The sequence below is a fragment of the Lissotriton helveticus genome, chromosome 5_1, assembly GCF_964261635.1.
Source record: "Lissotriton helveticus chromosome 5_1, aLisHel1.1, whole genome shotgun sequence".
Taxonomy (NCBI): Eukaryota; Metazoa; Chordata; class Amphibia; order Caudata; family Salamandridae; genus Lissotriton; species Lissotriton helveticus.
This window is the reverse complement of record NC_136065.1, coordinates 2,113,102,925-2,113,124,123: the sequence shown is the minus strand read 5'-3', so window position 1 is coordinate 2,113,124,123 and position 21,199 is coordinate 2,113,102,925. Positions and strand designations below refer to the sequence as shown.

The following is a 21,199-nucleotide window of genomic DNA, read 5'->3' as shown; positions in this document are numbered from 1 at the left end:
GAAACTTGTGACCCGAGGGACATCTCGGCATAAGGTTGGACTCTATAATCTCGGTTTATCAGGATTGCGTGCTCACATTTCTGAGACATAACGTTGTAAAGCTTTGGGCAAGGACTGTCTGCACACACTGGGTAAGATCTACAGACGTAAGCGGAGACAGTAAATGTACGCTACGAGTGATAGCTCGGCGGTGTAAGCTCCAAGCCTTGTATTCTGTGCCTGAGGTGTGTCTTAAATTCTCACAGGATTAAGAGACATGTACTTCAAAAATGGATAAAGTGCATAATATGCAATTGGATAAGGAAATAAATTGAACATACAGTCCAACACTCATTGTATTGAAAAGGTATAATTAAAATACTCATTATGAAAACATAGCTTTCCTCTAGCATCACACAAAGCAGTCAATACCTGGCCATAGACAACACATCTTCGAAAGTCCCAAGTAGTAAAATAATCGAAGATTCAGACCCACAGGACCTACCAGAGGTCCTAGGGGCCCCTGTTCAGAGTGTGGCCCTCTTTCAGCTCTATATGGGATTACCAGACACTCAGAGACAACTGTAAAGCCACAACAGGATTGTGTCTACTCGGTGGACCACTGCTCAGAAGATCCAGTTGTCCTTGTCGCGTTCGGTGGAAGGTGGGAGATCCAAGTAGCAGAGATTGTCCATGCGTCCCGGCTTTACAACTAGTCCATGTCAAGGTTTTAAGAACTCGCTCCTCTGACGACCAGAAGTACATGTGTATTGGAGCGGGGACACATTAAGCGAGAAGTTGTAATAATGTAAGGACTGGCAGGGATGGGTCCACCGTCTCTTCTCGTCTTGGTTCCGGTGACTGGCCATCACTTTGGCATGGCTGGTCCCAAGCCCAAGATTAAGTCCCTTTCTGGCTTTGTGACTTCTTGGGCCTTTTTGGCTTCTTCGGGCCCCCAGGGCTGAGGCCACTCGAATATTCTGAGCGCATGATCGCCGCTAGGCGCTGTTTGTTGGTCTGTTTTTTGGGTAGGTCTGGCCTGGAAGACAAAAACAATAAAAACAGAATGGTCATGCTTTTTCAAATTAGTGTCATAATGAGAGACTTCGGGGAGCAAGGGTGGAAGAAAATATGACAAATTCTCATTAGAAGCGGCAGAGTTCCGCGGAAGGATGCGCCTTCCGCCACACAGCCCGCGCCACGTTCACCGGCATCCTGACAGCTCTTACAGAAGGTGGCAGCGGATCAAAGCGCCGCTTTGTTCTGTACAGAGGCGCTGTGTGCGCTTGGAAGTAAATGACAGGGCGCCTTGTGTACCAGGACAGAGAGGGGTGCCATCACCGTGCTGCCAACAATTATAACCAGGTTTAGTGGAATGATGCATACCGCTTTTTATAGTGTCTGGGGGAAGGATGCGAACAGCTGCTGAATATTTTACGCCCTTCCTCTCCCATCCACTCGAGGACTCTGCGCTGCGCGCCTCTGCGTGGCTGATTGTGGGCACCCTCCTGGGCCTAATGATCCTGGAAGCGCTGGAATACACACATGCACTGTACGCGTGGGCCAACAAAGGAATGTACTAAAAATATTCATGCGCTCTGATGTCATCAAGCATTGCTAAAGTTCAGTTCTAGCTCTCTTCAGCGTGACGTAGGCGGTGCAGCATAAGATTAATTTGCCCTTTGCCCTCACCTATCCTGGCCCTTTAGTCCCCCCCGTTCTATCTGTGAATTTTTCCCTCGTCATTTGAGATCTTGCTATTTTGTCCGATGCCCGATGGAGCTCCCTGGTTTAGCTATAGGGGAGATGGGCCGTGGATTCCCTCCTTGGCCGTCAGCTACCCAGTCGGGCTTTAGACAGACTTCCTTTCGTCTCTCCTTGTTGTCTCTTCCCTTATCCTCCCTCTCTCACCTCCCCTGCCCCCTCCACCACTTTTATCTCTCCTTTCCCACCTCTGCTAATTGTATTGCCTATTTTTTGATGTATTGTGTAATTGCTGATCTTTTTCTGTTACATTGTTAATTCTCTTGTAAAGCGCTCTGATACCTTCGGGTCTAGCCAGCGCTATATAAAACTCTTTAAATAAAAATAAAAAATAAATAAATTAATTAATAAAGCAGGAGTCGGAAGAGAAGCAAGTTGCATTACAAAAATGCCCTTTCAAATGGCCTTCAGCTTTGGGAGAGTTTCAGCAACTCCAGGTTTGGTCGTCGTCCAATGGCAATGGGCAAGACAAGTCTTGCGGGTACAGTTTTCTCATTGAAGAGTGGTCTCCAGACGCTGCACACATAGTACTCTGGGTAGGCCACCCTCATGGGCTTCGTTGACCGGATAGGTTTACTACCCATTAATCTCAAAGCAGAGCGAAACACGTGTCGGAGAGTTATAACAGATACAGCCTGTATGACTGTATTAAAGAAGTAAAAAAGTCTCAAAGTAGGTGGAAAGCAAGTGACCCAGAGGGGGAATGGACCGTACTCACATAGGTAGAAAGGTTGCATGCAAGGGGGACTTTTGGGACAAAGGTTGGAGGGGAGTCAAGAAGGAAGCTCAGACTCTGCATGACGACAAGGAGTCTCCCGGGGCTCCAGACCAGCAGTGGGGAGCACCGAGGAGACAAGAGGGTGCTTAGGAGGTGTCGTTCTGGAGTAAGGAGGCTGTAAAAGGTGGCAGAGAGGATAGAGCAGCCTGTGTTGAGAGGGTGAACTGGAGGGCAAGGACAGCCTACCAGGCCCTGTTGGGGTTTCATGAAACGTCATCATGTGTATGCATAGCTCCTGCTACAGAGACCAAGATGCTGGGGAGAGGGTGGCAAACACAAGGTCACCTCGAGAATCTTGGCGGCCACAGGAGAGGGCAAACGATCAGCTGCCCAGGAAAACTGTCCGCACGGTGATGTAAATTTACCTTCAGAAAACTATTTTGTAACTCGAGAGCAAAAGGCCTCAGCAGTCAGAGAGCAGAGATTTTACAAAGACAAGGTACAGAGATCCAATGGAGGGAAGGAGGCAGGCCGAGGGAATGACCGGGCCAGATGTGAACACCTGGAGTAGAAAGAGGGGCATAGTGTGCTACAGAAAAGGGTCACGTGCACGCCTTCCCACTGGCATGGGGCAGAGAGGCTGGCACTGCATCAAAAGAGCAGCTTTCTATAGGTTGCTGGAGCGCCAGGAACCTAAAGGTGCCAGTGGTTGAAGACGTGGTAAGAGAGAAGGTGTGCAGGGGGCAGAGACCCGGAGGCCACCAGCCTCTATTCTAAACCACACAGCGATCAGAGATTACCACAATCCTTGGTGTAGCCGGACAGCACACCGCCCGAGTTCCTTACAGCCTCGGGGATTTTGATTTCTTTGTGGGCCTCATTACAGGACCCCCCGTGATTCCAGATGGGCAGGACAGAAGATTACCTCCTCATCGAGATTACCAGATGTGGTGTTTGACACACCGATTACAGCTGCTGAAACCAGCCCTAACCTCCGAGTGAAACACTCCGCGCATGCGGGAACCGGCCCAGAAACACGGGTTCCCTCGTGTTACCCTAAAAACGTGTAGTCCCTGTTATTTCCGTACCCACGAATAGCTGGCACCCCAGGACACAGTAAATACGGGATGGAAAATTGAAGGGGGGACTCTTGAGGGGCACCGATAAAGACACCCTAATTTTCAAAAACCAAAACCTTTATGAAGAAGTGGGGTGTAAAAATGCACTTTGTGGAGTAAAATAAACACCTCATGCACATCCCGGGGTTCACGTGGCTGCATTTATTGGGGCCTGAGGATACTTTAAGGCAATAAAGTGTCATTATAATGCAGGTCAGGGTAGAGGGTTAAGGGATGTGCTTGTTGGCGATAAGATTAAGGAGCAGCTCGCGTGGTAAGCATGCAATGACTTTTTTTGAGTTTGGAATTTTTTTTGCAAACACAGAATAGGCGCTAAGAGTGAACGTAATAAAATAGGTAAAAATGACCTACATCAAAAACAAATAATATTCATTAAAGAAACGTAGAGATTGACCTCCCAGGTCATTGAAGGGTTTTACTTTTCAGATGGAGGTGGGTGTGCAGGATACCGTCACTCACAGTAAACACAGCCAATGGCTGAAGGAGGCTTGGACACTGACCAATGCTTTATGCTGAAGTGAGCAGAGCAACATTTGAATGACACTTGAACAGTCCAATGAATGAAGACGGCTGACCGGAAGTCCCTGTATTTTTGTGTGCTCATGTATTCATATACATATAACACACACACACGTGTTTTTATTATAATGTTTTTTGGAAAGCAGGAGAAATGCAAGACGGCTAAAGCGGTGGCTTGGTCAGAAGTAAAAATGGCTGCACCTCTGCAACATGGCACTTGGGTCTGTCCGTCATCGGACGAGGGTGCCAGAGGCCGGAGACCGGATGTGCGCGCAGTTGTGCGTTCAAAGCACGTGCCAGGACTGTGCACGTGCTCACGAGGGTTCTTCGGCCAGAAGACCTTGATTCAGACTTCGAGTGATGGAAGTTGACCAAATGTATCTGTGAGGAGACTGGCCCTGGACCAATGCACCCAGGCGGAGATCGGGGGAAATCGGGTTCAGAAACAGGGAAAAAGTAAAAAAAAAATAATAATAAAATAAAAAAGAGCGAGGAGGAGAAAACAAAAAGAAAGAGACATACTTTAAGAGGGAAAGGGGCCGATGGGAGGGGTGGAGGAAGAAACACTAGCAGCAGGTAAAGCAGGTGAGAGGGAGCGCCGTGCACCGACCACGGACTCACCTGTGCGCACCACCGGTGGGGGCGGGGGCAGAGAGGACCCGGGTCCCCTCAAAGGTGCTCCATCTCCCGCTCCAGAGCCCCCAGCCCCGGCGCCGGGCCAGGCCGGAGGCGCGGGGCTCCGAGCCAGGCCCAAAGGTCACCGGCGCTAATTGATAGAAGCGCCTGGAGGGGCCCCTGGGGGCCGGAAGTTCAAGGGCGGGAGGAGATGACCTGTTAGGGACGCCTGGCTGCCCCCGCCCGCGTCCCTAATTAATAAAGGCGCTCTCCCTGTGGATGCGCTGGAGCCCTGGGGAGACTCTGGGGGCACCTGGCGGGGGGGGGGGGGGGGGGGGGGGGAGAGTGCAGATGAAGGGGGGGCGGGGGGGGGGTGAGTCGCGGCACTCCGAGGAGCCGAGAGGCAAGGAGTGTGTGAACTCCACCGGTCTGTGCGCGCTGTGCATCCTGGGTGAAGGCCAGAGTGAGTGTCCTGTAGATGGTGTCCTCTCACTGCAGACTCCCGCTTCTCTGTGCGTGCTCGGGGTGTGAACACGTCTGGGTGCCTGCCTGGTGACGAGCTCGGTGCAGTACACGGATGTGTGCGCGCATCTGAGGCAGTGCACACCGACAAGACCAACGTGTCCATGTGTGTATTGTGCGTCGATGGGTGCGTGTTTGGGATCAAAATATACAGAAGGGACCCACCCCCCTCTGCTTATTAAATTATCAAAATGGGCTTTTGGGGGGTGGGGGGGGGGTCGCTAAGCACACAATACAAGAGGGTCCTACTAGCCAAAGTACTGTTCACATGAGAACAGATCCACCGTGAACAGATCCAGAGCGGGTTCTAGTCCCATGTGAACAGTAAATGTAAAAATGTATGTAGTTGAGCTTATATAGCGCACAGCTACCCGCAGTGGGTTTCCCGGCGCTTGCTTAGGGAACCCTTCCTGGTATTCCCCTGTGAGATAGCAGGGTATCCACAAGGTGAAAGTCAGGCATCACCCGGTGTCCTAGATGGGGCGTGGGGTGTGTGTGGGGTGTATGTATTTCCTCTCCTCCACACTGCAGGACCGGCTCCGGTGCTTTAGGGAGCCTGGTGCCCATGAGTTTAGTTACTTTCAGGCAGTGTATCGAAACACTAAAAGTGCACTGATATTTGCCTCGGTCCGCTTTATAACCTGACCTGCATCAAAGCGTGCGTGGAGTTAGAATCAATCAATTTATTATTTATTTATTTATTTGTGCGTTTTGTAAAGCGCGCAGCTGCCCCAACGGGGCGTCCCGGCGCTAATGAATCTGGAAGCAGTGGGCAGATATAAGACAAATTATAAATCAAAAAGATGTGTTTTGAGGGCCTTACGGAATAGAGATTCAGATGGACATACTCGGAGGGACAAAGGGAGTTTATTCCATTGCTGAGAAGCAGAAACTTCAAAAGTTTTTCCTCCCTTTCGGGTTCGGTTAAACCTGGGAGTGACTAGGAGAAACTGGGAGTTTGAGCGCAGTGATCTGGCATTATGATAGGGACGCAAGCAGGTTTTAAGATCAATCATTTGTAAAGCGCACTACATACCCGCGAGGGTCTCAAGGCGCTGGGGGGGTGGGAGGGAAGGAGGGGGCGCTACTGGTCGAACAGCCAGTTCTTGGGCATCCTCCTGAACGTCAGCGGGTCTTGGGTCTGTCGTAGGCTCAGTTGGAGGGTGTTCCATGTCTTGCCAGCGAGGTGGGAGAAGGATCTCCCACTGGTGGTTGTTCTTCGGATGCGCGGGACGGTAGCGAGTGAGAGGTCGGCGGAGCGAAGCTGAAGGTTGGGGATGTAGAAGGAGAGCCGTCTGTTGAGGTCGGCGGGGCCGGTCTTGTGGAGTGCCTTGTGTGTGTGGGTGAGGAGCTTGAAGGTGATCCTCTTGTTGACGGGGAGCCAGTGCAGGTTTCTCAAGTGGGGGGTGATGTGACCTTGGCGTGGTACGTCGAGGATCAGTCGTGATGAGGCGTTTTGGATGCGTTGTAGTCGTTTGATGAGCTTGGTCGGGGCTCCTGCATTGAGGACGTTTCCGTAGTCAAGTCTGACGAGGGCCTGGGTGACTGTCTTTCTTGTATCTGTTGGGATCCATATGTAGATCTTGCGGAGCATGCGGAGGGTGTTGAAGCAGGAGGAGGAGACGGCGTTGACTTGCTTGGTCATTGAGAGCGTTGAGTCGAGGATGATTCCCAGGTTGCGTGCGTGGTCGATGGGTGTCGGTGCTGCCCCCAGTGCCGTCGGCCACCAGGAGTCGTCCCAGGCTCGAGGGTTGGGGCTGAGGATGAGGACCTCCGTCTTGTCCGAGTTCAGCTTCAGACGGCTGCTCTTCATCCAGTCAGCGACAGCCTTCATTCCTTCGTGGAGGTTGTCTTTGGCGGTGATGGGGTCCTTGGTAAGGGAGCGGATCAGTTAAGTGTCGTCGACGTAGGAGAATATGTTGAGGTCGTGCTGTCGGGTAACGTGTGCGAGCGGGGCCATGTAAATGTTGAACAGCACGGGCTGAGGGAGGATCCCTGGGGTACGCCGCAGATGATCTCGGAAGCTTTGGAACGGAATGGGGGGAAGCGGACGCTCTGGGTTCTGCCGGAGAGGAAGGAGGTGGTCCATTCCAGAGCCTTGTCTCGGATCCCTGCGGCGTGGAGTAGTGCGCGTTGAGTGCGGTGGCAGACGGTGTCGAAGGCGGCGGAGAGGTCTAGGAGGAGGAGTGGTGCGGTCTCACCGTTGTCCAACAGTAAATACAGACTTCATTCCAGTCAATGGCCGTTCCTCATGATAATTGGTATGTTGAGTGCGTGTCAATATGTTACCTTCAGAGGTGCACGCCTCTAATGAATGCAAGAGTGTTCTGACTTGCATTTGCTCAGCTTCTCTGAGGGTGGAGCAGCAAATGGAAAGGTGACGTCACGCCTCACTCCGCGTGGCTCATGTGAAAGGCTCAACACATTTTCAGTGCCGAGTTCCACAGGAGTTTGGTTCTGGTATTTGTGGCTCAGAATCATGGAACCAGGCAGAAGTCATCAGAGCTGCAGCTCTGAAAGGGGTGTGAAAGAAAGGACTTACCTTAGGTAACAACCTTTCTGGTAGAGACTCTATCTAACTGTAGATTCTTCACCTTGTGAATACTCCCCAGGCATCATACTGGATCTGAAAACTGCTACAGCAGTTCCACTGTGTGCCAATAGGAGGCGCAGTGTGACTCCGTAAATCATTGCTCAGGTCCAGAAGTGGCGAGTGGAGTCGCATATAAGATCCACCCACCGACGCGGACGTAGCTGCTTCCTAGACTGTCCATGCCCCTAGACGCAGACTCCATCGGCAGACTGGTATGTCCCGTATACAGATCTATGGAGAGTGACCTTTTCAGAAGGAATGTATTCCAGTTCACAGAACAGGGTGGTGGCAGAATCAGCGAGGAATCTGTGGTTAGAGTTTCCACCAGAAAGATGTTCCTGATGACCCTTCTAACCACAGATTCCGCACCTTGTAAATAAACACCACAGCAGCCCCTCCCAACGTGGCAGGTCTGTGAATTGGCTCAGACCAAAAAGTCCTGCAGAACAGAGCGGGCAAAATTCCCCTCCGGACAAACACAATTGTTGAGACAGTCGTGCTTCTTGAATGCACGTACCAACGCCCTTGTGGCCATCAGCAGGTGCCAGGACAGTTTCTCCACGTGCTAACGCAGGGATACCAGCTTTGGCCCCGCTGCAAAGAGCTCGGAACTGTTCTGCGTGCCACGAGTGGTACCGGACCTGAGGATATTTTTTGGCAGCCTACGCAGCACCCCTACATATATGCCTATTCCCTGCTGACGAGAGGTAACAACCTCGAAACACGTGTCCAGGGATAGCCAACGCGACAGTGATTTTTTGCTCAAGACCCTGGCAGAGGCCCGCTGATGCTTACTTCATGGACCACAATACTTTGGGGCAACACGCTGATAGGACAAGCAGTGTGCGACCAATTGGACTTTCTTTTGTATTCAAGCTCCCTTGAGCTGGTGGGGCTGACGAGCCCGGGTTACTCACCTGCGTGCCACGAGTGGTACCGGACCTGAGGATATTTTTTGGCAGCCTACGCAGCACCCCTACATATATGCCTATTCCCTGCTGACGAGAGGTAACAACCTCGAAACACGTGTCCAGGGATGGCCAACGCGACAGTGATTTTTTGCTCAAGACCCTGGCAGAGGCGCACCCGCTGATGCTTACTTCATGGACCACAATGCTTTGGGGCAACACGCTGATAGGACAAGCAGTGTGCGACCAATTGGACTTTCTTCTGGGGCTGCTTTTTGGCCACTGCGCAGCAGATCTTAGCACCAAGAACAATCCATCAGGGGATGGTTGGATTTTGCTCCACTTTTCCATCTTTGCTCCTGAAAACCTTACGAAGAGCTGATCCCCCTCCGTGATGTTCCTCAGTACAACAGAACCTCAAGGCTCTCAGGATCCAAACTATGGAGCCCCTTTCTCCTTAGATGGGTGGGATGGTGCAAAGAGTTCCAGAAGGGCGATAGCCTAGGCTGACCAACAGGAAAAGGAGTGACTACTTTGGGTAGAAAAGCCGCCTGGGTCCTTACAACCACGACATCAGGACAGAAGGTGTAGGACGGACTGACAGAGCGACCCCGAAGCTCGCTCACATGTCTAGCGGTGGTATGGTGATGAGAAAGACGTCTCTGAGGTCAGAAGTCTCAAGGGACAACTGTGCAGCTGCTCAAAAGGGGTGAACATCGGCAGGTGCGACTAAGTTTAAGTCCCACAGCAGCATCACAGAGGGCTTTGCTGGAAATACATTTTGTAAACCTTTCAGAATCTCATAACAGGTGATCTGAACATCAGAAGCTGCAGCAGCAACCCCCAAAAAACCAAATGACAGGATGAATGGGACTGAATGTCTCTCAGCTTTAGGTTAAGGGGGCCAAGGTAAGGGGAGGAGACGGGTGAGCAGGGAAGGAGACTGGGTAAGTAGGTGGAGGAAACAGGGTAAGTAGGGGAGGAGACAGGGTGAGCATCGGTAGTGACTGGCAGGGGAGGAGACAAGCAGGGGAGGAGAAGGGGTGAGCAAGGGTAGTGACTGGCAGGGGAGGAGACAAGCAGGGGAGGAGATGGGGTGAGCAGGGAAGGAGATGGGGTAAGTAGGGGAGGAGATGGGGTAAGTAGGGGAGGAGACCGCGTAAGTAGGGGAGTAGCCAAGCATGGGAGGAGACGGACGAGCATGGGAGGAGACAGGGTAAGTAGGGGAGGAGACAAACATGGGAGGAGACGGGGTGAGCAGGGAAGGAGACGGGGTAAGTAGGTGGAGGAGACAGGGTAAGTAGGGGAGGAGACAAACATGGGAGGAGACGGGTAAGCAGGGGAGGAGACAGGGTAGGCAAGGGTAGTGACTGGCAGGGGAGGAGATGGGGTGAGCAGGGAAGGAGACGGCGTAAGTAGGGGAGTAGCCAAGCATGGGAGGAGACGGACGAGCATGGGAGGAGACAGGGTAAGTAGGGGAGGAGACAAACATGGGAGGAGACGGGGTGAGCAGGGAAGGAGACGGGGTAAGTAGGTGGAGGAGACAGGGTAAGTAGGGGAGGAGACAAACATGGGAGGAGACGGGTAAGCAGGGGAGGAGACAGGGTGAGCAAGGGTAGTGACTGGCAGGGGAGGAGATGGGGTGAGCAGGGAAGGAGATGGGGTAAGTAGGGAAGGAGATGGGGTAAGTAGGGGAGGAGATGGGGTAAGTAGGGGAGGAGATGGGGTAAGTAGGGGAGGAGACGGCGTAAGTAGGGGAGTAGCCAAGCATGGGAGGAGACTGGCGAGCATGGGAGGAGACAGGGTAAGTAGGGGAGGAGACAAACATGGGAGGAGACGGGGTGAGCAGGGAAGGAGATGGGGTAAGTAGGGGAGGAGATGGGGTAAGTAGGGGAGGAGACGGCGTAAGTAGGGGAGTAGCCAAGCATGGGAGGAGACGGGCGAGCATGGGAGGAGACGGGGCGAGCAGCAGTGGACACGGGGCGAGCACGAGAGGAGACGGGGCGAGCGCGAGAGGAGACGGGGCGAGCGCGAGAGGAGACGGGGCGAGCGCGAGAGGAGACGGGGCGAGCGCGAGAGGAGACGGGGGAGCACGAGAGGAGACGGGGGAGCACGAGAGGAGACGGGGGAGCACGAGAGGAGACGGGGGAGCACGAGAGGAGACGGGGCGAGCAGGGGAGCAGACGGGGCGAGCAGGGGAGCAGACGGGGCGAGCAGGGGAGCAGACGGGGCGAGCAGGGGAGCAGACGGGGCGAGCAGGGGAGCAGACGGGGCGAGCAGGGGAGCAGACGGGGCGAGCAGGGGAGCAGACGGGGCGAGCAGGGGAGCAGACGGGGCGAGCAGGGGAGCAGATGGGGCGAGCAGGGGAGCAGACGGGGCGAGCGCGAGAGGAGACGGGGCGAGCGCGAGAGGGGACGGGGGAGCACGAGAGGAGACGGGGCGAGCAGGGGAGCAGACGGGGCGAGCAGGGGAGCAGACGGGGGAGGAGTGGGGACAGGGTGAGCAGTACTAGTGGGGACAGGGTTAGCAGAAGCGGGGACAGGGTGAAGAGGAGACAGGGTGAGTAGGAGATAGGGTGACCAGGAGAAGGAGACCATGAGGAGCTGAGTGAGCTGGGGAGGAGACTGGTAACCAGAGGGGAGACAATGAAGAGACAGGGTGAGCAGAGGAGAAGACTGGATGAGCGGGGGGGGGAGGGGTTGGGGTGACCAGGGGAAGAGACAGGTTGACCAGGGGCCGAGACGGGGTGTCTAATACCTACAGGAGAGTAGAGAGGTGAAAACTCAAGTACATCCTTCTATTTCCGAAATCTTCACACACAGGACGCTTGAGTACATAGTACTACAGACAAGTCCTATGTCAACCAGGGAACTGCTGTACTGGGCAAAACAAAAGATATTTGAGAGGAGGCCTCACCCACAACTAACGTGCTTTATCATAGACGACCCCTCACTGCTTCATCACAGGCGACCCCTCACACTGGGGCAGGACAGTACCACTCCAGTGGTACAAAGATTTGGGGGGGGGGGGGGGGGGGGGTTACATATTTTTTCAGGACAATTCCATTGTCTCGGGCTGGGCACGTCTTGGGGTCCCGCCCTGAGCTCGCAGTTGAAAGCACTGGTACAGAAATGCTGTATTTTTTGTTTTTGTTTTGCAGAGTTGTATATAGAGCCTTATCAAGGACGCTGCTGCCAATACCAGGCTTCCCCACACAACCCAGTGCATTCTGGGTCTTGTAGTCCGAGTTTAGGTACATTGAACGAGAGTAAAACACCGGATAACACATCGCACGTTTCAAGCCCCAGCCTGAAACGGCGTCACTGCCATAAAAACTCCAGACAACACGAGGAGCGGGCAGAAGGTCTGAGAAAGGGGCAAACGTCAAGTTGGATTACGCATGTGATACCTCACTTCCGGCAGGAACACCTGGGGGGGGGGTGTAAACCCCGCACTCCGTACATAAGTATGCACTGACTGCGGAGTTACCGCCCACGACTACCGGGCGGTACCCGGACAGGCGCCGGGACCGCTGCTCTCTCGAGGGGGGGCTGTCGAGACACGTGGGAGCACCCCGTCTGCGCCGACCTCTCAAGGAGGCACCAAGCGCTGCATGGCGGCGGCCTCCTTCCAAGCGCTATCTGGACGCCCAGCGCTTGGGACCGGGCCCTCCGGCCTCCCTCCAGGCGCCTCGAGAGGGTTAGCGGCGTGTCGAGGCGCACTCATCATCCCGCCCTTTAAATCGTGTTATTCTCGCCAGGCCTAATGAAATCTGGTTACACGGGCAGCGTGACCGAACCCCGAGAAGCTGCCCCCCCCCCCCCCTCTGGGGGACACTGTACGTGCGAGGTACCCACACAAGCTGTGATGTGTGGCCTGGTGGCTGCCCCCCTCCCCCTCCACCCCACACTGAACAGGGCTTCTGTGGCACCCGCGGCAGATTGTGAGCTGTTCACATGCAAATACCATCAGAACACCGGGAGGGGGAGGTGGGGGGGGGGGGGGGGCTGCACGCTCGGTATGGGGCTTTTCAACCTGCAGAGGGTAGTGAGAGGGTGGGCCTGGCAGCTGTTACCTGCAGAGGGTAGTGAGAGGGGGGGGGGGGCTGGCAGCTGTTACCTGCAGAGGGTAGTGAGAGGGGAGCCTGGCAGCTGTTACCTGCAGAGGGTGGTACCCAGGAGGGGGTGGGGGGCTAGCAGCTGTTACCTGCAGAGGGTAGTGAGAGGGGGCCTGGCAGCTGTTACCTGCAGAGGGTGGTACCCAGGGGGGGGGGGGGGGCTGGCAGCTGTTACCTGCAGAGGGTGGTGAGAGGGTGGGTCTGGCAGCTGTTACCTGCAGAGGGTAGTGAGAGGGTGGGTCTGGCAGCTGTTACCTGCAGAGGGTGGTACCCGGGGGGAGGGGGCTGGCAGCTGTTACCTGCAGAGGGTAGTGAGAGGGGAGCCTGGGAGCTGTTACCTGCAGAGGGTAGTGAGAGGGGAGCCTGGCAGCTGTTACCTGCAGAGGGTGGTACCCAGGAGGGGGTGGGGGGCTAGCAGCTGTTACCTGCAGAGGGTAGTGAGAGGGGGCCTGGCAGCTGTTACCTGCAGAGGGTGGTACCCAGGGGGGGGGGGGCTGGCAGCTGTTACCTGCAGAGGGTGGTGAGAGGGTGGGTCTGGCAGCTGTTACCTGCAGAGGGTAGTGAGAGGGTGGGCCTGGCAGCTGTTACCTGCAGAGGGTGGTACCCAGGAGGGGGTGGGGGGCTAGCAGCTGTTACCTGCAGAGGGTAGTGAGAGGGGGCCTGGCAGCTGTTACCTGCAGAGGGTGGTACCCAGGGGGGGGGAGCTGGCAGCTGTTACCTGCAGAGGGTGGTGAGAGGGTGGGTCTGGCAGCTGTTACCTGCAGAGGGTAGTGAGAGGGTGGGTCTGGCAGCTGTTACCTGCAGAGGGTGGTACCCAGGGGGGGGGGGGCTGGCAGCTGATACCTGCAGAGGGTAGTGAGAGGGTGGACCTGGCAGCTGTTACCTGCAGAGGGTAGTGAGAGGGAGGACCTGGCAGCTGTTACCTGCAGAGGGTGGGCCTGGCAGCTGTTACCTGCAGAGGGTAGTGAGATGGGGGCCTGGCAGCTGTTACCTGCAGAGGGTAGTGCGAGGGTGGACCTGGCAGCTGTTACCTGCAGAGGGTAGTGAGAGGGTGGACCTGGCAGCTGTTACCTGCAGAGGGTAGTGTGAGGGGGGCCTGGCAGCTGTTACCTGCAGAGGGTAGTGAGAGGGTGGGTCTGGCAGCTGTTACCTGCAGAGGGTAGTGAGAGGGGAGCCTGGCAGCTGTTACCTGCAGAGGGTGGTACCCAGGGGGGGGGGGAGGGCTGGCAGCTGTTACCTGCAGAGGGTAGTGAGAGGGGAGCCTGGCAGCTGTTACCTGCAGAGGGTGGTACCCGGGGGGGGGGCTGGCAGCTGTTACCTGCAGAGGGTAGTGAGAGTGGGGCCTGGCAGCTGTTACCTGCAGAGGGTAGTGAGAGGGGAGCCTGGCAGCTGTTACCTGCAGAGGGTAGTGAGAGGGTGGGTCTGGCAGCTGTTACCTGCAGAGGGTAGTGAGAGGGGAGCCTGGCAGCTGTTACCTGCAGAGGGTGGTACCCAGGGGGGGGGGGCTGGCAGCTGTTACCTGCAGAGGGTAGTGAGAGGGGAGCCTGGCAGCGGTTACCTGCAGAGGGTAGTGAGAGTGGGGCCTGGCAGCTGTTACCTGCAGAGGGTAGTGAGAGGGTGGGCCTGGCAGCTGTTACCTGCAGAGGGTAGTGAGAGGGTGGGTCTGGCAGCTGTTACCTGCAGAGGGTAGTGAGAGGGGAGCCTGGCAGCTGTTACCTGCAGAGGGTGGTACCCAGGGGGGGGGGGCTGGCAGCTGTTACCTGCAGAGGGTAGTGAGAGTGGGGCCTGGCAGCTGTTACCTGCAGAGGGTAGTGAGAGGGTGGGCCTGGCAGCTGTTACCTGCAGAGGGTAGTGAGAGGGTGGGTCTGGCAGCTGTTACCTGCAGAGGGTAGTGAGAGGGGAGCCTGGCAGCTGTTACCTGCAGAGGGTGGTACCCAGGGGGGGGGGGGCTGGCAGCTGTTACCTGCAGAGGGTAGTGAGAGGGGGCCTGGCAGCTGTTACCTGCAGAGGGTGGTACCCAGGGGGGGGGGCTGGCAGCTGTTACCTGCAGAGGGTAGTGAGAGTGGGGCCTGGCAGCTGTTACCTGCAGAGGGTAGTGAGAGTGGGGCCTGGCAGCTGTTACCTGCAGAGGGTAGTGAGAGTGGGGCCTGGCAGCTGTTACCTGCAGAGGGTAGTGAGAGGGGAGCCTGGCAGCTGTTACCTGCAGAGGGTGGTACCCAGGGGGGGGGGGGTGGCTGGCAGTTGTTACCTGCAGAGGGTAGTGAGAGGGGAGCCTGGCAGCTGTTACCTGCAGAGGGTGGTACCCGGGGGGGGGGGGCTGGCAGCTGTTACCTGCAGAGGGGGTAGTGAGAGTGGGGCCTGGCAGCTGTTACCTGCAGAGGGTAGTGAGAGGGTGGACCTGGCAGCTGTTACCTGCAGAGATTGGTACCCAGGGGGGGGCTGGCAGCTGTTACCTGCAGAGGGTAGTGAGAGTGGGGCCTGGCAGCTGTTACCTGCAGAGGGTAGTGAGAGGGGAGCCTGGCAGCTGTTACCTGCAGAGGGTAGTGAGAGGGTGGGTCTGGCAGCTGTTACCTGCAGAGGGTAGTGAGAGGGGAGCCTGGCAGCAGTTACCTGCAGAGGGTGGTACCCAGGGGGGGGCTGGCAGCTGTTACCTGCAGAGGGTAGTGAGAGGGGGCCTGGCAGCTGTTACCTGCAGAGGGTAGTGAGAGTGGAGCCTGGCAGCAGTTACCTGCAGAGGGTGGTACCCAGGGGGGGGGGGGCTGGCAGCTGTTACCTGCAGAGGGTGGTGAGAGGGGAGCCTGGCAGCTGTTACCTGCAGAGGGTAGTGAGAGGGTGGGTCTGGCAGCTGTTACCTGCAGAGGGTAGTGAGAGGGGGGCCTGGCAGCAGTTACCTGCAGAGGGTGGTACCCGGGGGGGGGGGCTGGCAGCTGTTACCTGCAGATGGTAGTGAGAGTGGGGCCTGGCAGCTGTTACCTGCAGAGGGTAGTGAGAGGGGGCCTGGCAGCTGTTACCTGCAGAGGGTAGTGAGAGGGTGGGTCTGGCAGCTGTTACCTGCAGAGGGTAGTGAGAGGGGAGCCTGGCAGCTGTTACCTGCAGAGGGTGGTACCCGGGGGGGGGGGCTGGCAGCTGTTACCTGCAGAGGGTGGTGAGAGGGTGGGTCTGGCAGCTGTTACCTGCAGAGGGTAGTGAGAGGGTGGGTCTGGCAGCTGTTACCTGCAGAGGGTGGTACCCGGGGGGGGGGGGGGCTGGCAGCTGTTACCTGCAGAGGGTAGTGAGAGTGGGGCCTGGCAGCTGTTACCTGCAGAGGGTAGTGAGAGGGGAGCCTGGGAGCTGTTACCTGCAGAGGGTGGTACCCAGGGGGGGGGGGGCTGGCAGCTGTTACCTGCAGAGGGTAGTGAGAGGGTGGACCTGGCAGCTGTTACCTGCAGAGGGTAGTGAGAGGGAGGACCTGGCAGCTGTTACCTGCAGAGGGTGGGCCTGGCAGCTGTTACCTGCAGAGGGTAGTGAGATGGGGGCCTTGCAGCTGTTACCTGCAGAGGGTAGTGAGAGGGTGGACCTGGCAGCTGTTACCTGCAGAGGGTAGTGAGAGGGTGGACCTGGCAGCTGTTACCTGCAGAGGGTAGTGTGAGGGGGGCCTGGCAGCTGTTACCTGCAGAGGGTAGTGAGAGGGTGGGTCTGGCAGCTGTTACCTGCAGAGGGTAGTGAGAGGGGAGCCTGGCAGCTGTTACCTGCAGAGGGTGGTACCCAGGGGGGGGGGGGGGCTGGCAGCTGTTACCTGCAGAGGGTAGTGAGAGGGGAGCCTGGCAGCTGTTACCTGCAGAGGGTGGTACCCGGGGGGGGGGGGGGGGGGCTGGCAGCGGTTACCTGCAGAGGGTAGTGAGAGTGGGGCCTGGCAGCTGTTACCTGCAGAGGGTAGTGAGAGGGTGGGCCTGGCAGCTGTTACCTGCAGAGGGTAGTGAGAGGGTGGGTCTGGCAGCTGTTACCTGCAGAGGGTAGTGAGAGGGGAGCCTGGCAGCTGTTACCTGCAGAGGGTGGTACCCGGGGGGGGCTGGCAGCTGTTACCTGCAGAGGGTAGTGAGAGTGGGGCCTGGCAGCTGTTACCTGCAGAGGGTAGTGAGAGGGTGGGCCTGGCAGCTTTTACCTGCAGAGGGTAGTGAGAGGGTGGGTCTGGCAGCTGTTACCTGCAGAGGGTAGTGAGAGTGGGGCCTGGCAGCTGTTACCTGCATGTAAATGTAAATGTAAATGTAAATGTAAATGTAAATGTAAATGTATAGGCATTTATATAGCGCACTACTTACCCGTAGGGTCCCAAGGCGCTTCGACCGCTGCGAAACCCTTCCTGGCTTCCCTGAGAGATGGTCCCTTAATGGGTATCTCCAGGGTGAGACCAGGCATCCCCGGCGGTCTGGTGGGGCCGTTAGTGAAGATGAGGCAAGCTAATGCCCAGAGTTGCCGAGTGTGATCGCTGATCAGAGTGGGAACCGAGGCGAGAGAATTATCGAGTCCGCTGACCTGGTCCAGAAACCTGCCGCGCCGGGAATCGAACCCTGGTCCCGGGCCGTCCTCTGCTCTCGGGTCTGCCGCCTCTAACCAGTGAGCCACACTACTTCACTACTTCAGAGGGTAGTGAGAGGGTGGGCCTGGCAGCTTTTACCTGCAGAGGGTAGTGAGAGGGTGGGTCTGGCAGCTGTTACCTGCAGAGGGTAGTGAGAGGGTGGACCTGGCAGCTGTTACCTGCAGAGGGTGGTACCCAGGGGGGGGGCTGGCAGCTGTTACCTGCAGAGGGTAGTGAGAGGGGGCTTGGCAGCTGTTACCTGCAGAGGGTGGTACCCGGGGGGGGGCTGGCAGCTGTTACCTGCAGAGGGTAGTGAGAGTGGGGCCTGGCAGCTGTTACCTGCAGAGGGTAGTGAGAGTGGGGCCTGGCAGCTGTTACCTGCAGAGGGTAGTGAGAGGGGAGCCTGGCAGCTGTTACCTGCAGAGGGTGGTACCCGGGGGGGGGGGGGGGCTGGCAGCTGTTACCTGCAGAGGGTAGTGAGAGTGGGGCCTGGCAGCTGTTACCTGCAGAGGGTGGTACCCAGGGGGGGGGGGCTGGCAGCTGTTACCTGCAGAGGGTGGTACCCAGGGGGGGGGGCTGGCAGCTGTTACCTGCAGAGGGTAGTGAGAGGGGAGCCTGGCAGCTGTTACCTGCAGAGGGTGGTACCCGGGGGGGGGGCTGGCAGCGGTTACCTGCAGAGGGTAGTGAGAGTGGGGCCTGGCAGCTGTTACCTGCAGAGGGTAGTGAGAGGGTGGGCCTGGCAGCTGTTACCTGCAGAGGGTAGTGAGAGGGTGGGTCTGGCAGCTGTTACCTGCAGAGGGTAGTGAGAGGGGAGCCTGGCAGCTGTTACCTGCAGAGGGTGGTACCCGGGGGGGGGGCTGGCAGCTGTTACCTGCAGAGGGTAGTGAGAGTGGGGCCTGGCAGCTGTTACCTGCAGAGGGTAGTGAGAGGGTGGGTCTGGCAGCTGTTACCTGCAGAGGGTAGTAAGAGGGGAGCCTGGCAGCTGTTACCTGCAGAGGGTGGTACCCAGGGGGGGGGGCTGGCAGCTGTTACCTGCAGAGGGTAGTGAGAGGGGGCCTGGCAGCTGTTACCTGCAGAGGGTGGTACACAGGGGGGGGGGCTGGCAGCTGTTACCTGCAGAGGGTAGTGAGAGTGGGGCCTGGCAGCTGTTACCTGCAGAGGGTAGTGAGAGGGGAGCCTGGCAGCTGTTACCTGCAGAGGGTGGTACCCGGGGGGGGGGGGGGGTGGCTGGCAGCTGTTACCTGCAGAGGGTAGTGAGAGGGGAGCCTGGCAGCTGTTACCTGCTGAGGGTGGTACCCGGGGGGGGCCTGGCAGCTGTTACCTGCAGAGGGTAGTGAGAGGGGAGCCTGGCAGCTGTTCCCTGCAGAGGGTGGTACCCAGGGGGGGGGCTGGCAGCTGTTACCTGCAGAGGGTAGTGAGAGTGGGGCCTGGCAGATGTTACCTGCAGAGGGTAGTGAGAGGGGAGCCTGGCAGCTGTTACCTGCAGAGGGTAGTGAGAGGGGAGCCTGGCAGCAGTTACCTGCAGAGGGTGGTACCCAGGGGGGGGGCTGGCAGCTGTTACCTGCAGAGGGTAGTGAGAGTGGGGCCTGGCAGCTGTTACCTGCAGAGGGTAGTGAGAGGGTGGGCCTGGCAGCTGTTACCTGCAGAGGGTATTGAGAGGGGAGCCTGGCAGCTGTTACCTGCAGAGGGTGGTACCCAGGGGGGGGGGTGGGGCTGGCAGCTGTTACCTGCAGAGGGTAGTGAGAGGGGGCCTGGCAGCTGTTACCTGCAGAGGGTGGTGAGAGGGTGGGGCTGGCAGCTGTTACCTGCAGAGGGTAGTGAGAGGGGGCCTGGCAGCTGTTACCTGCAGAGGGTAGTGAGAGGGTGGGCCTGGCAGCTGTTACCTGCAGAGGGTATTGAGAGGGGAGCCTGGCAGCTGTTACCTGCAGAGGGTGGTACCCAGGGGGGGGGGGGCTGGCAGCTGTTACCTGCAGAGGGTAGTGAGAGGGGGCCTGGCAGCTGTTACCTGCAGAGGGTGGTACCCGGGGGGGGCTGGCAGCTGTTACCTGCAGAGGGTAGTGAGAGTGGGGCCTGGCAGCTGTTACCTGCAGAGGGTAGTGAGAGTGGGGCCTGGCAGCTGTTACCTGCAGAGGGTAGTGAGAGGGGAGCCTGGCAGCTGTTACCTGCAGAGGGTGGTACCCGGGGGGGGGGGGCTGGCAGCTGTTACCTGCAGAGGGTAGTGAGAGTGGGGCCTGGCAGCTGTTACCTGCAGAGGGTAGTGAGAGGGGAGCCTGGCAGCTGTTACCTGCAGAGGGTGGTACCCAGGGGGGGGGGGCTGGCAGCTGTTACCTGCAGAGGGTAGTGAGAGGGGAGCCTGGCAGCTGTTACCTGCAGAGGGTGGTACCCGGGGGGGGGGGGCTGGCAGCGGTTACCTGCAGAGGGTAGTGAGAGTGGGGCCTGGCAGCTGTTACCTGCAGAGGGTAGTGAGAGGGTGGGCCTGGCAGCTGTTACCTGCAGAGGGTAGTGAGAGGGTGGGTCTGGCAGCTGTTACCTGCAGAGGGTAGTGAGAGGGGAGCCTGGCAGCTGTTACCTGCAGAGGGTGGTACCCGGGGGGGGGGGGCTGGCAGCTGTTACCTGCAGAGGGTAGTGAGAGTGGGGCCTGGCAGCTGTTACCTGCAGAGGGTAGTGAGAGGGTGGGTCTGGCAGCTGTTACCTGCAGAGGGTAGTGAGAGGGGAGCCTGGCAGCTGTTACCTGCAGAGGGTGGTACCCAGGGGGGGGGGGCTGGCAGCTGTTACCTGCAGAGGGTAGTGAGAGGGGGCCTGGCAGCTGTTACCTGCAGAGGGTGGTACACAGGGGGGGGGGCTGGCAGCTGTTACCTGCAGAGGGTAGTGAGAGTGGGGCCTGGCAGCTGTTACCTGCAGAGGGTAGTGAGAGGGGAGCCTGGCAGCTGTTCCCTGCAGAGGGTGGTACCCAGGGGGGGGGGCTGGCAGCTGTTACCTGCAGAGGGTAGTGAGAGTGGGGCCTGGCAGATGTTACCTGCAGAGGGTAGTGAGAGGGGAGCCTGGCAGCTGTTACCTGCAGAGGGTAGTGAGAGGGGAGCCTGGCAGCAGTTACCTGCAGAGGGTGGTACCCAGGGGGGGGGGCTGGCAGCTGTTACCTGCAGAGGGTAGTGAGAGGGTGGGCCTGGCAGCTGTTACCTGCAGAGGGTATTGAGAGGGGAGCCTGGCAGCTGTTACCTGCAGAGGGTGGTACCCAGGGGGGGGTGGGGCTGGCAGCTGTTACCTGCAGAGGGTAGTGAGAGTGGGGCCTGGCAGCTGTTACCTGCAGAGGGTAGTGAGAGGGTGGGCCTGGCAGCTGTTACCTGCAGAGGGTATTGAGAGGGGAGCCTGGCAGCTGTTACCTGCAGAGGGTGGTACCCGGGGGGGGGGGGCTGGCAGCTGTTACCTGCAGAGGGTAGTGAGAGGGGGCCTGGTAGCTGTTACCTGCAGAGGGTGGTACCCAGGGGGGGGGGCTGGCAGTGGCAGCTGTTACCTGCAGAGGGTAGTGAGAGGGTGGGTCTGGCAGCTGTTACCTGCAGAGGGTAGTGAGAGGGTGGGTCTGGCAGCTGTTACCTGCAGAGGGTAGTGAGAGGGGAGCCTGGCAGCAGTTACCTGCAGAGGGTGGTACCCAGGGGGGGGGGGGGGGGCTGGCAGCTGTTACCTGCAGAGGGTAGTGAGAGTGGGGCCTGGCAGCTGTTACCTGCAGAGGGTAGTGAGAGGGGGGCCTGGCAGCTGTTACCTGCAGAGGGTAT

The 21,199-nt window shown here is 57.8% G+C and overlaps 1 protein-coding gene across 1 annotated transcript in view; it reads right to left on the bottom strand.

Annotated features, from left to right (window-relative positions):
• Window positions 1-333: 333 nt before the first annotated feature.
• The window catches only part of DDX31 (DEAD-box helicase 31), a 227,763-nt gene continuing 206,897 nt past the window's right edge, over window positions 334-21,199 (bottom strand). Inside the window, exon 20 of the mRNA XM_078646174.1 lies at window positions 334-1,018. Within this exon, the coding sequence (XP_078502300.1) occupies window positions 880-1,018 (139 nt within the window). The 3' untranslated portion in view covers window positions 334-879. The remainder of the gene's footprint in view (window positions 1,019-21,199) is intronic.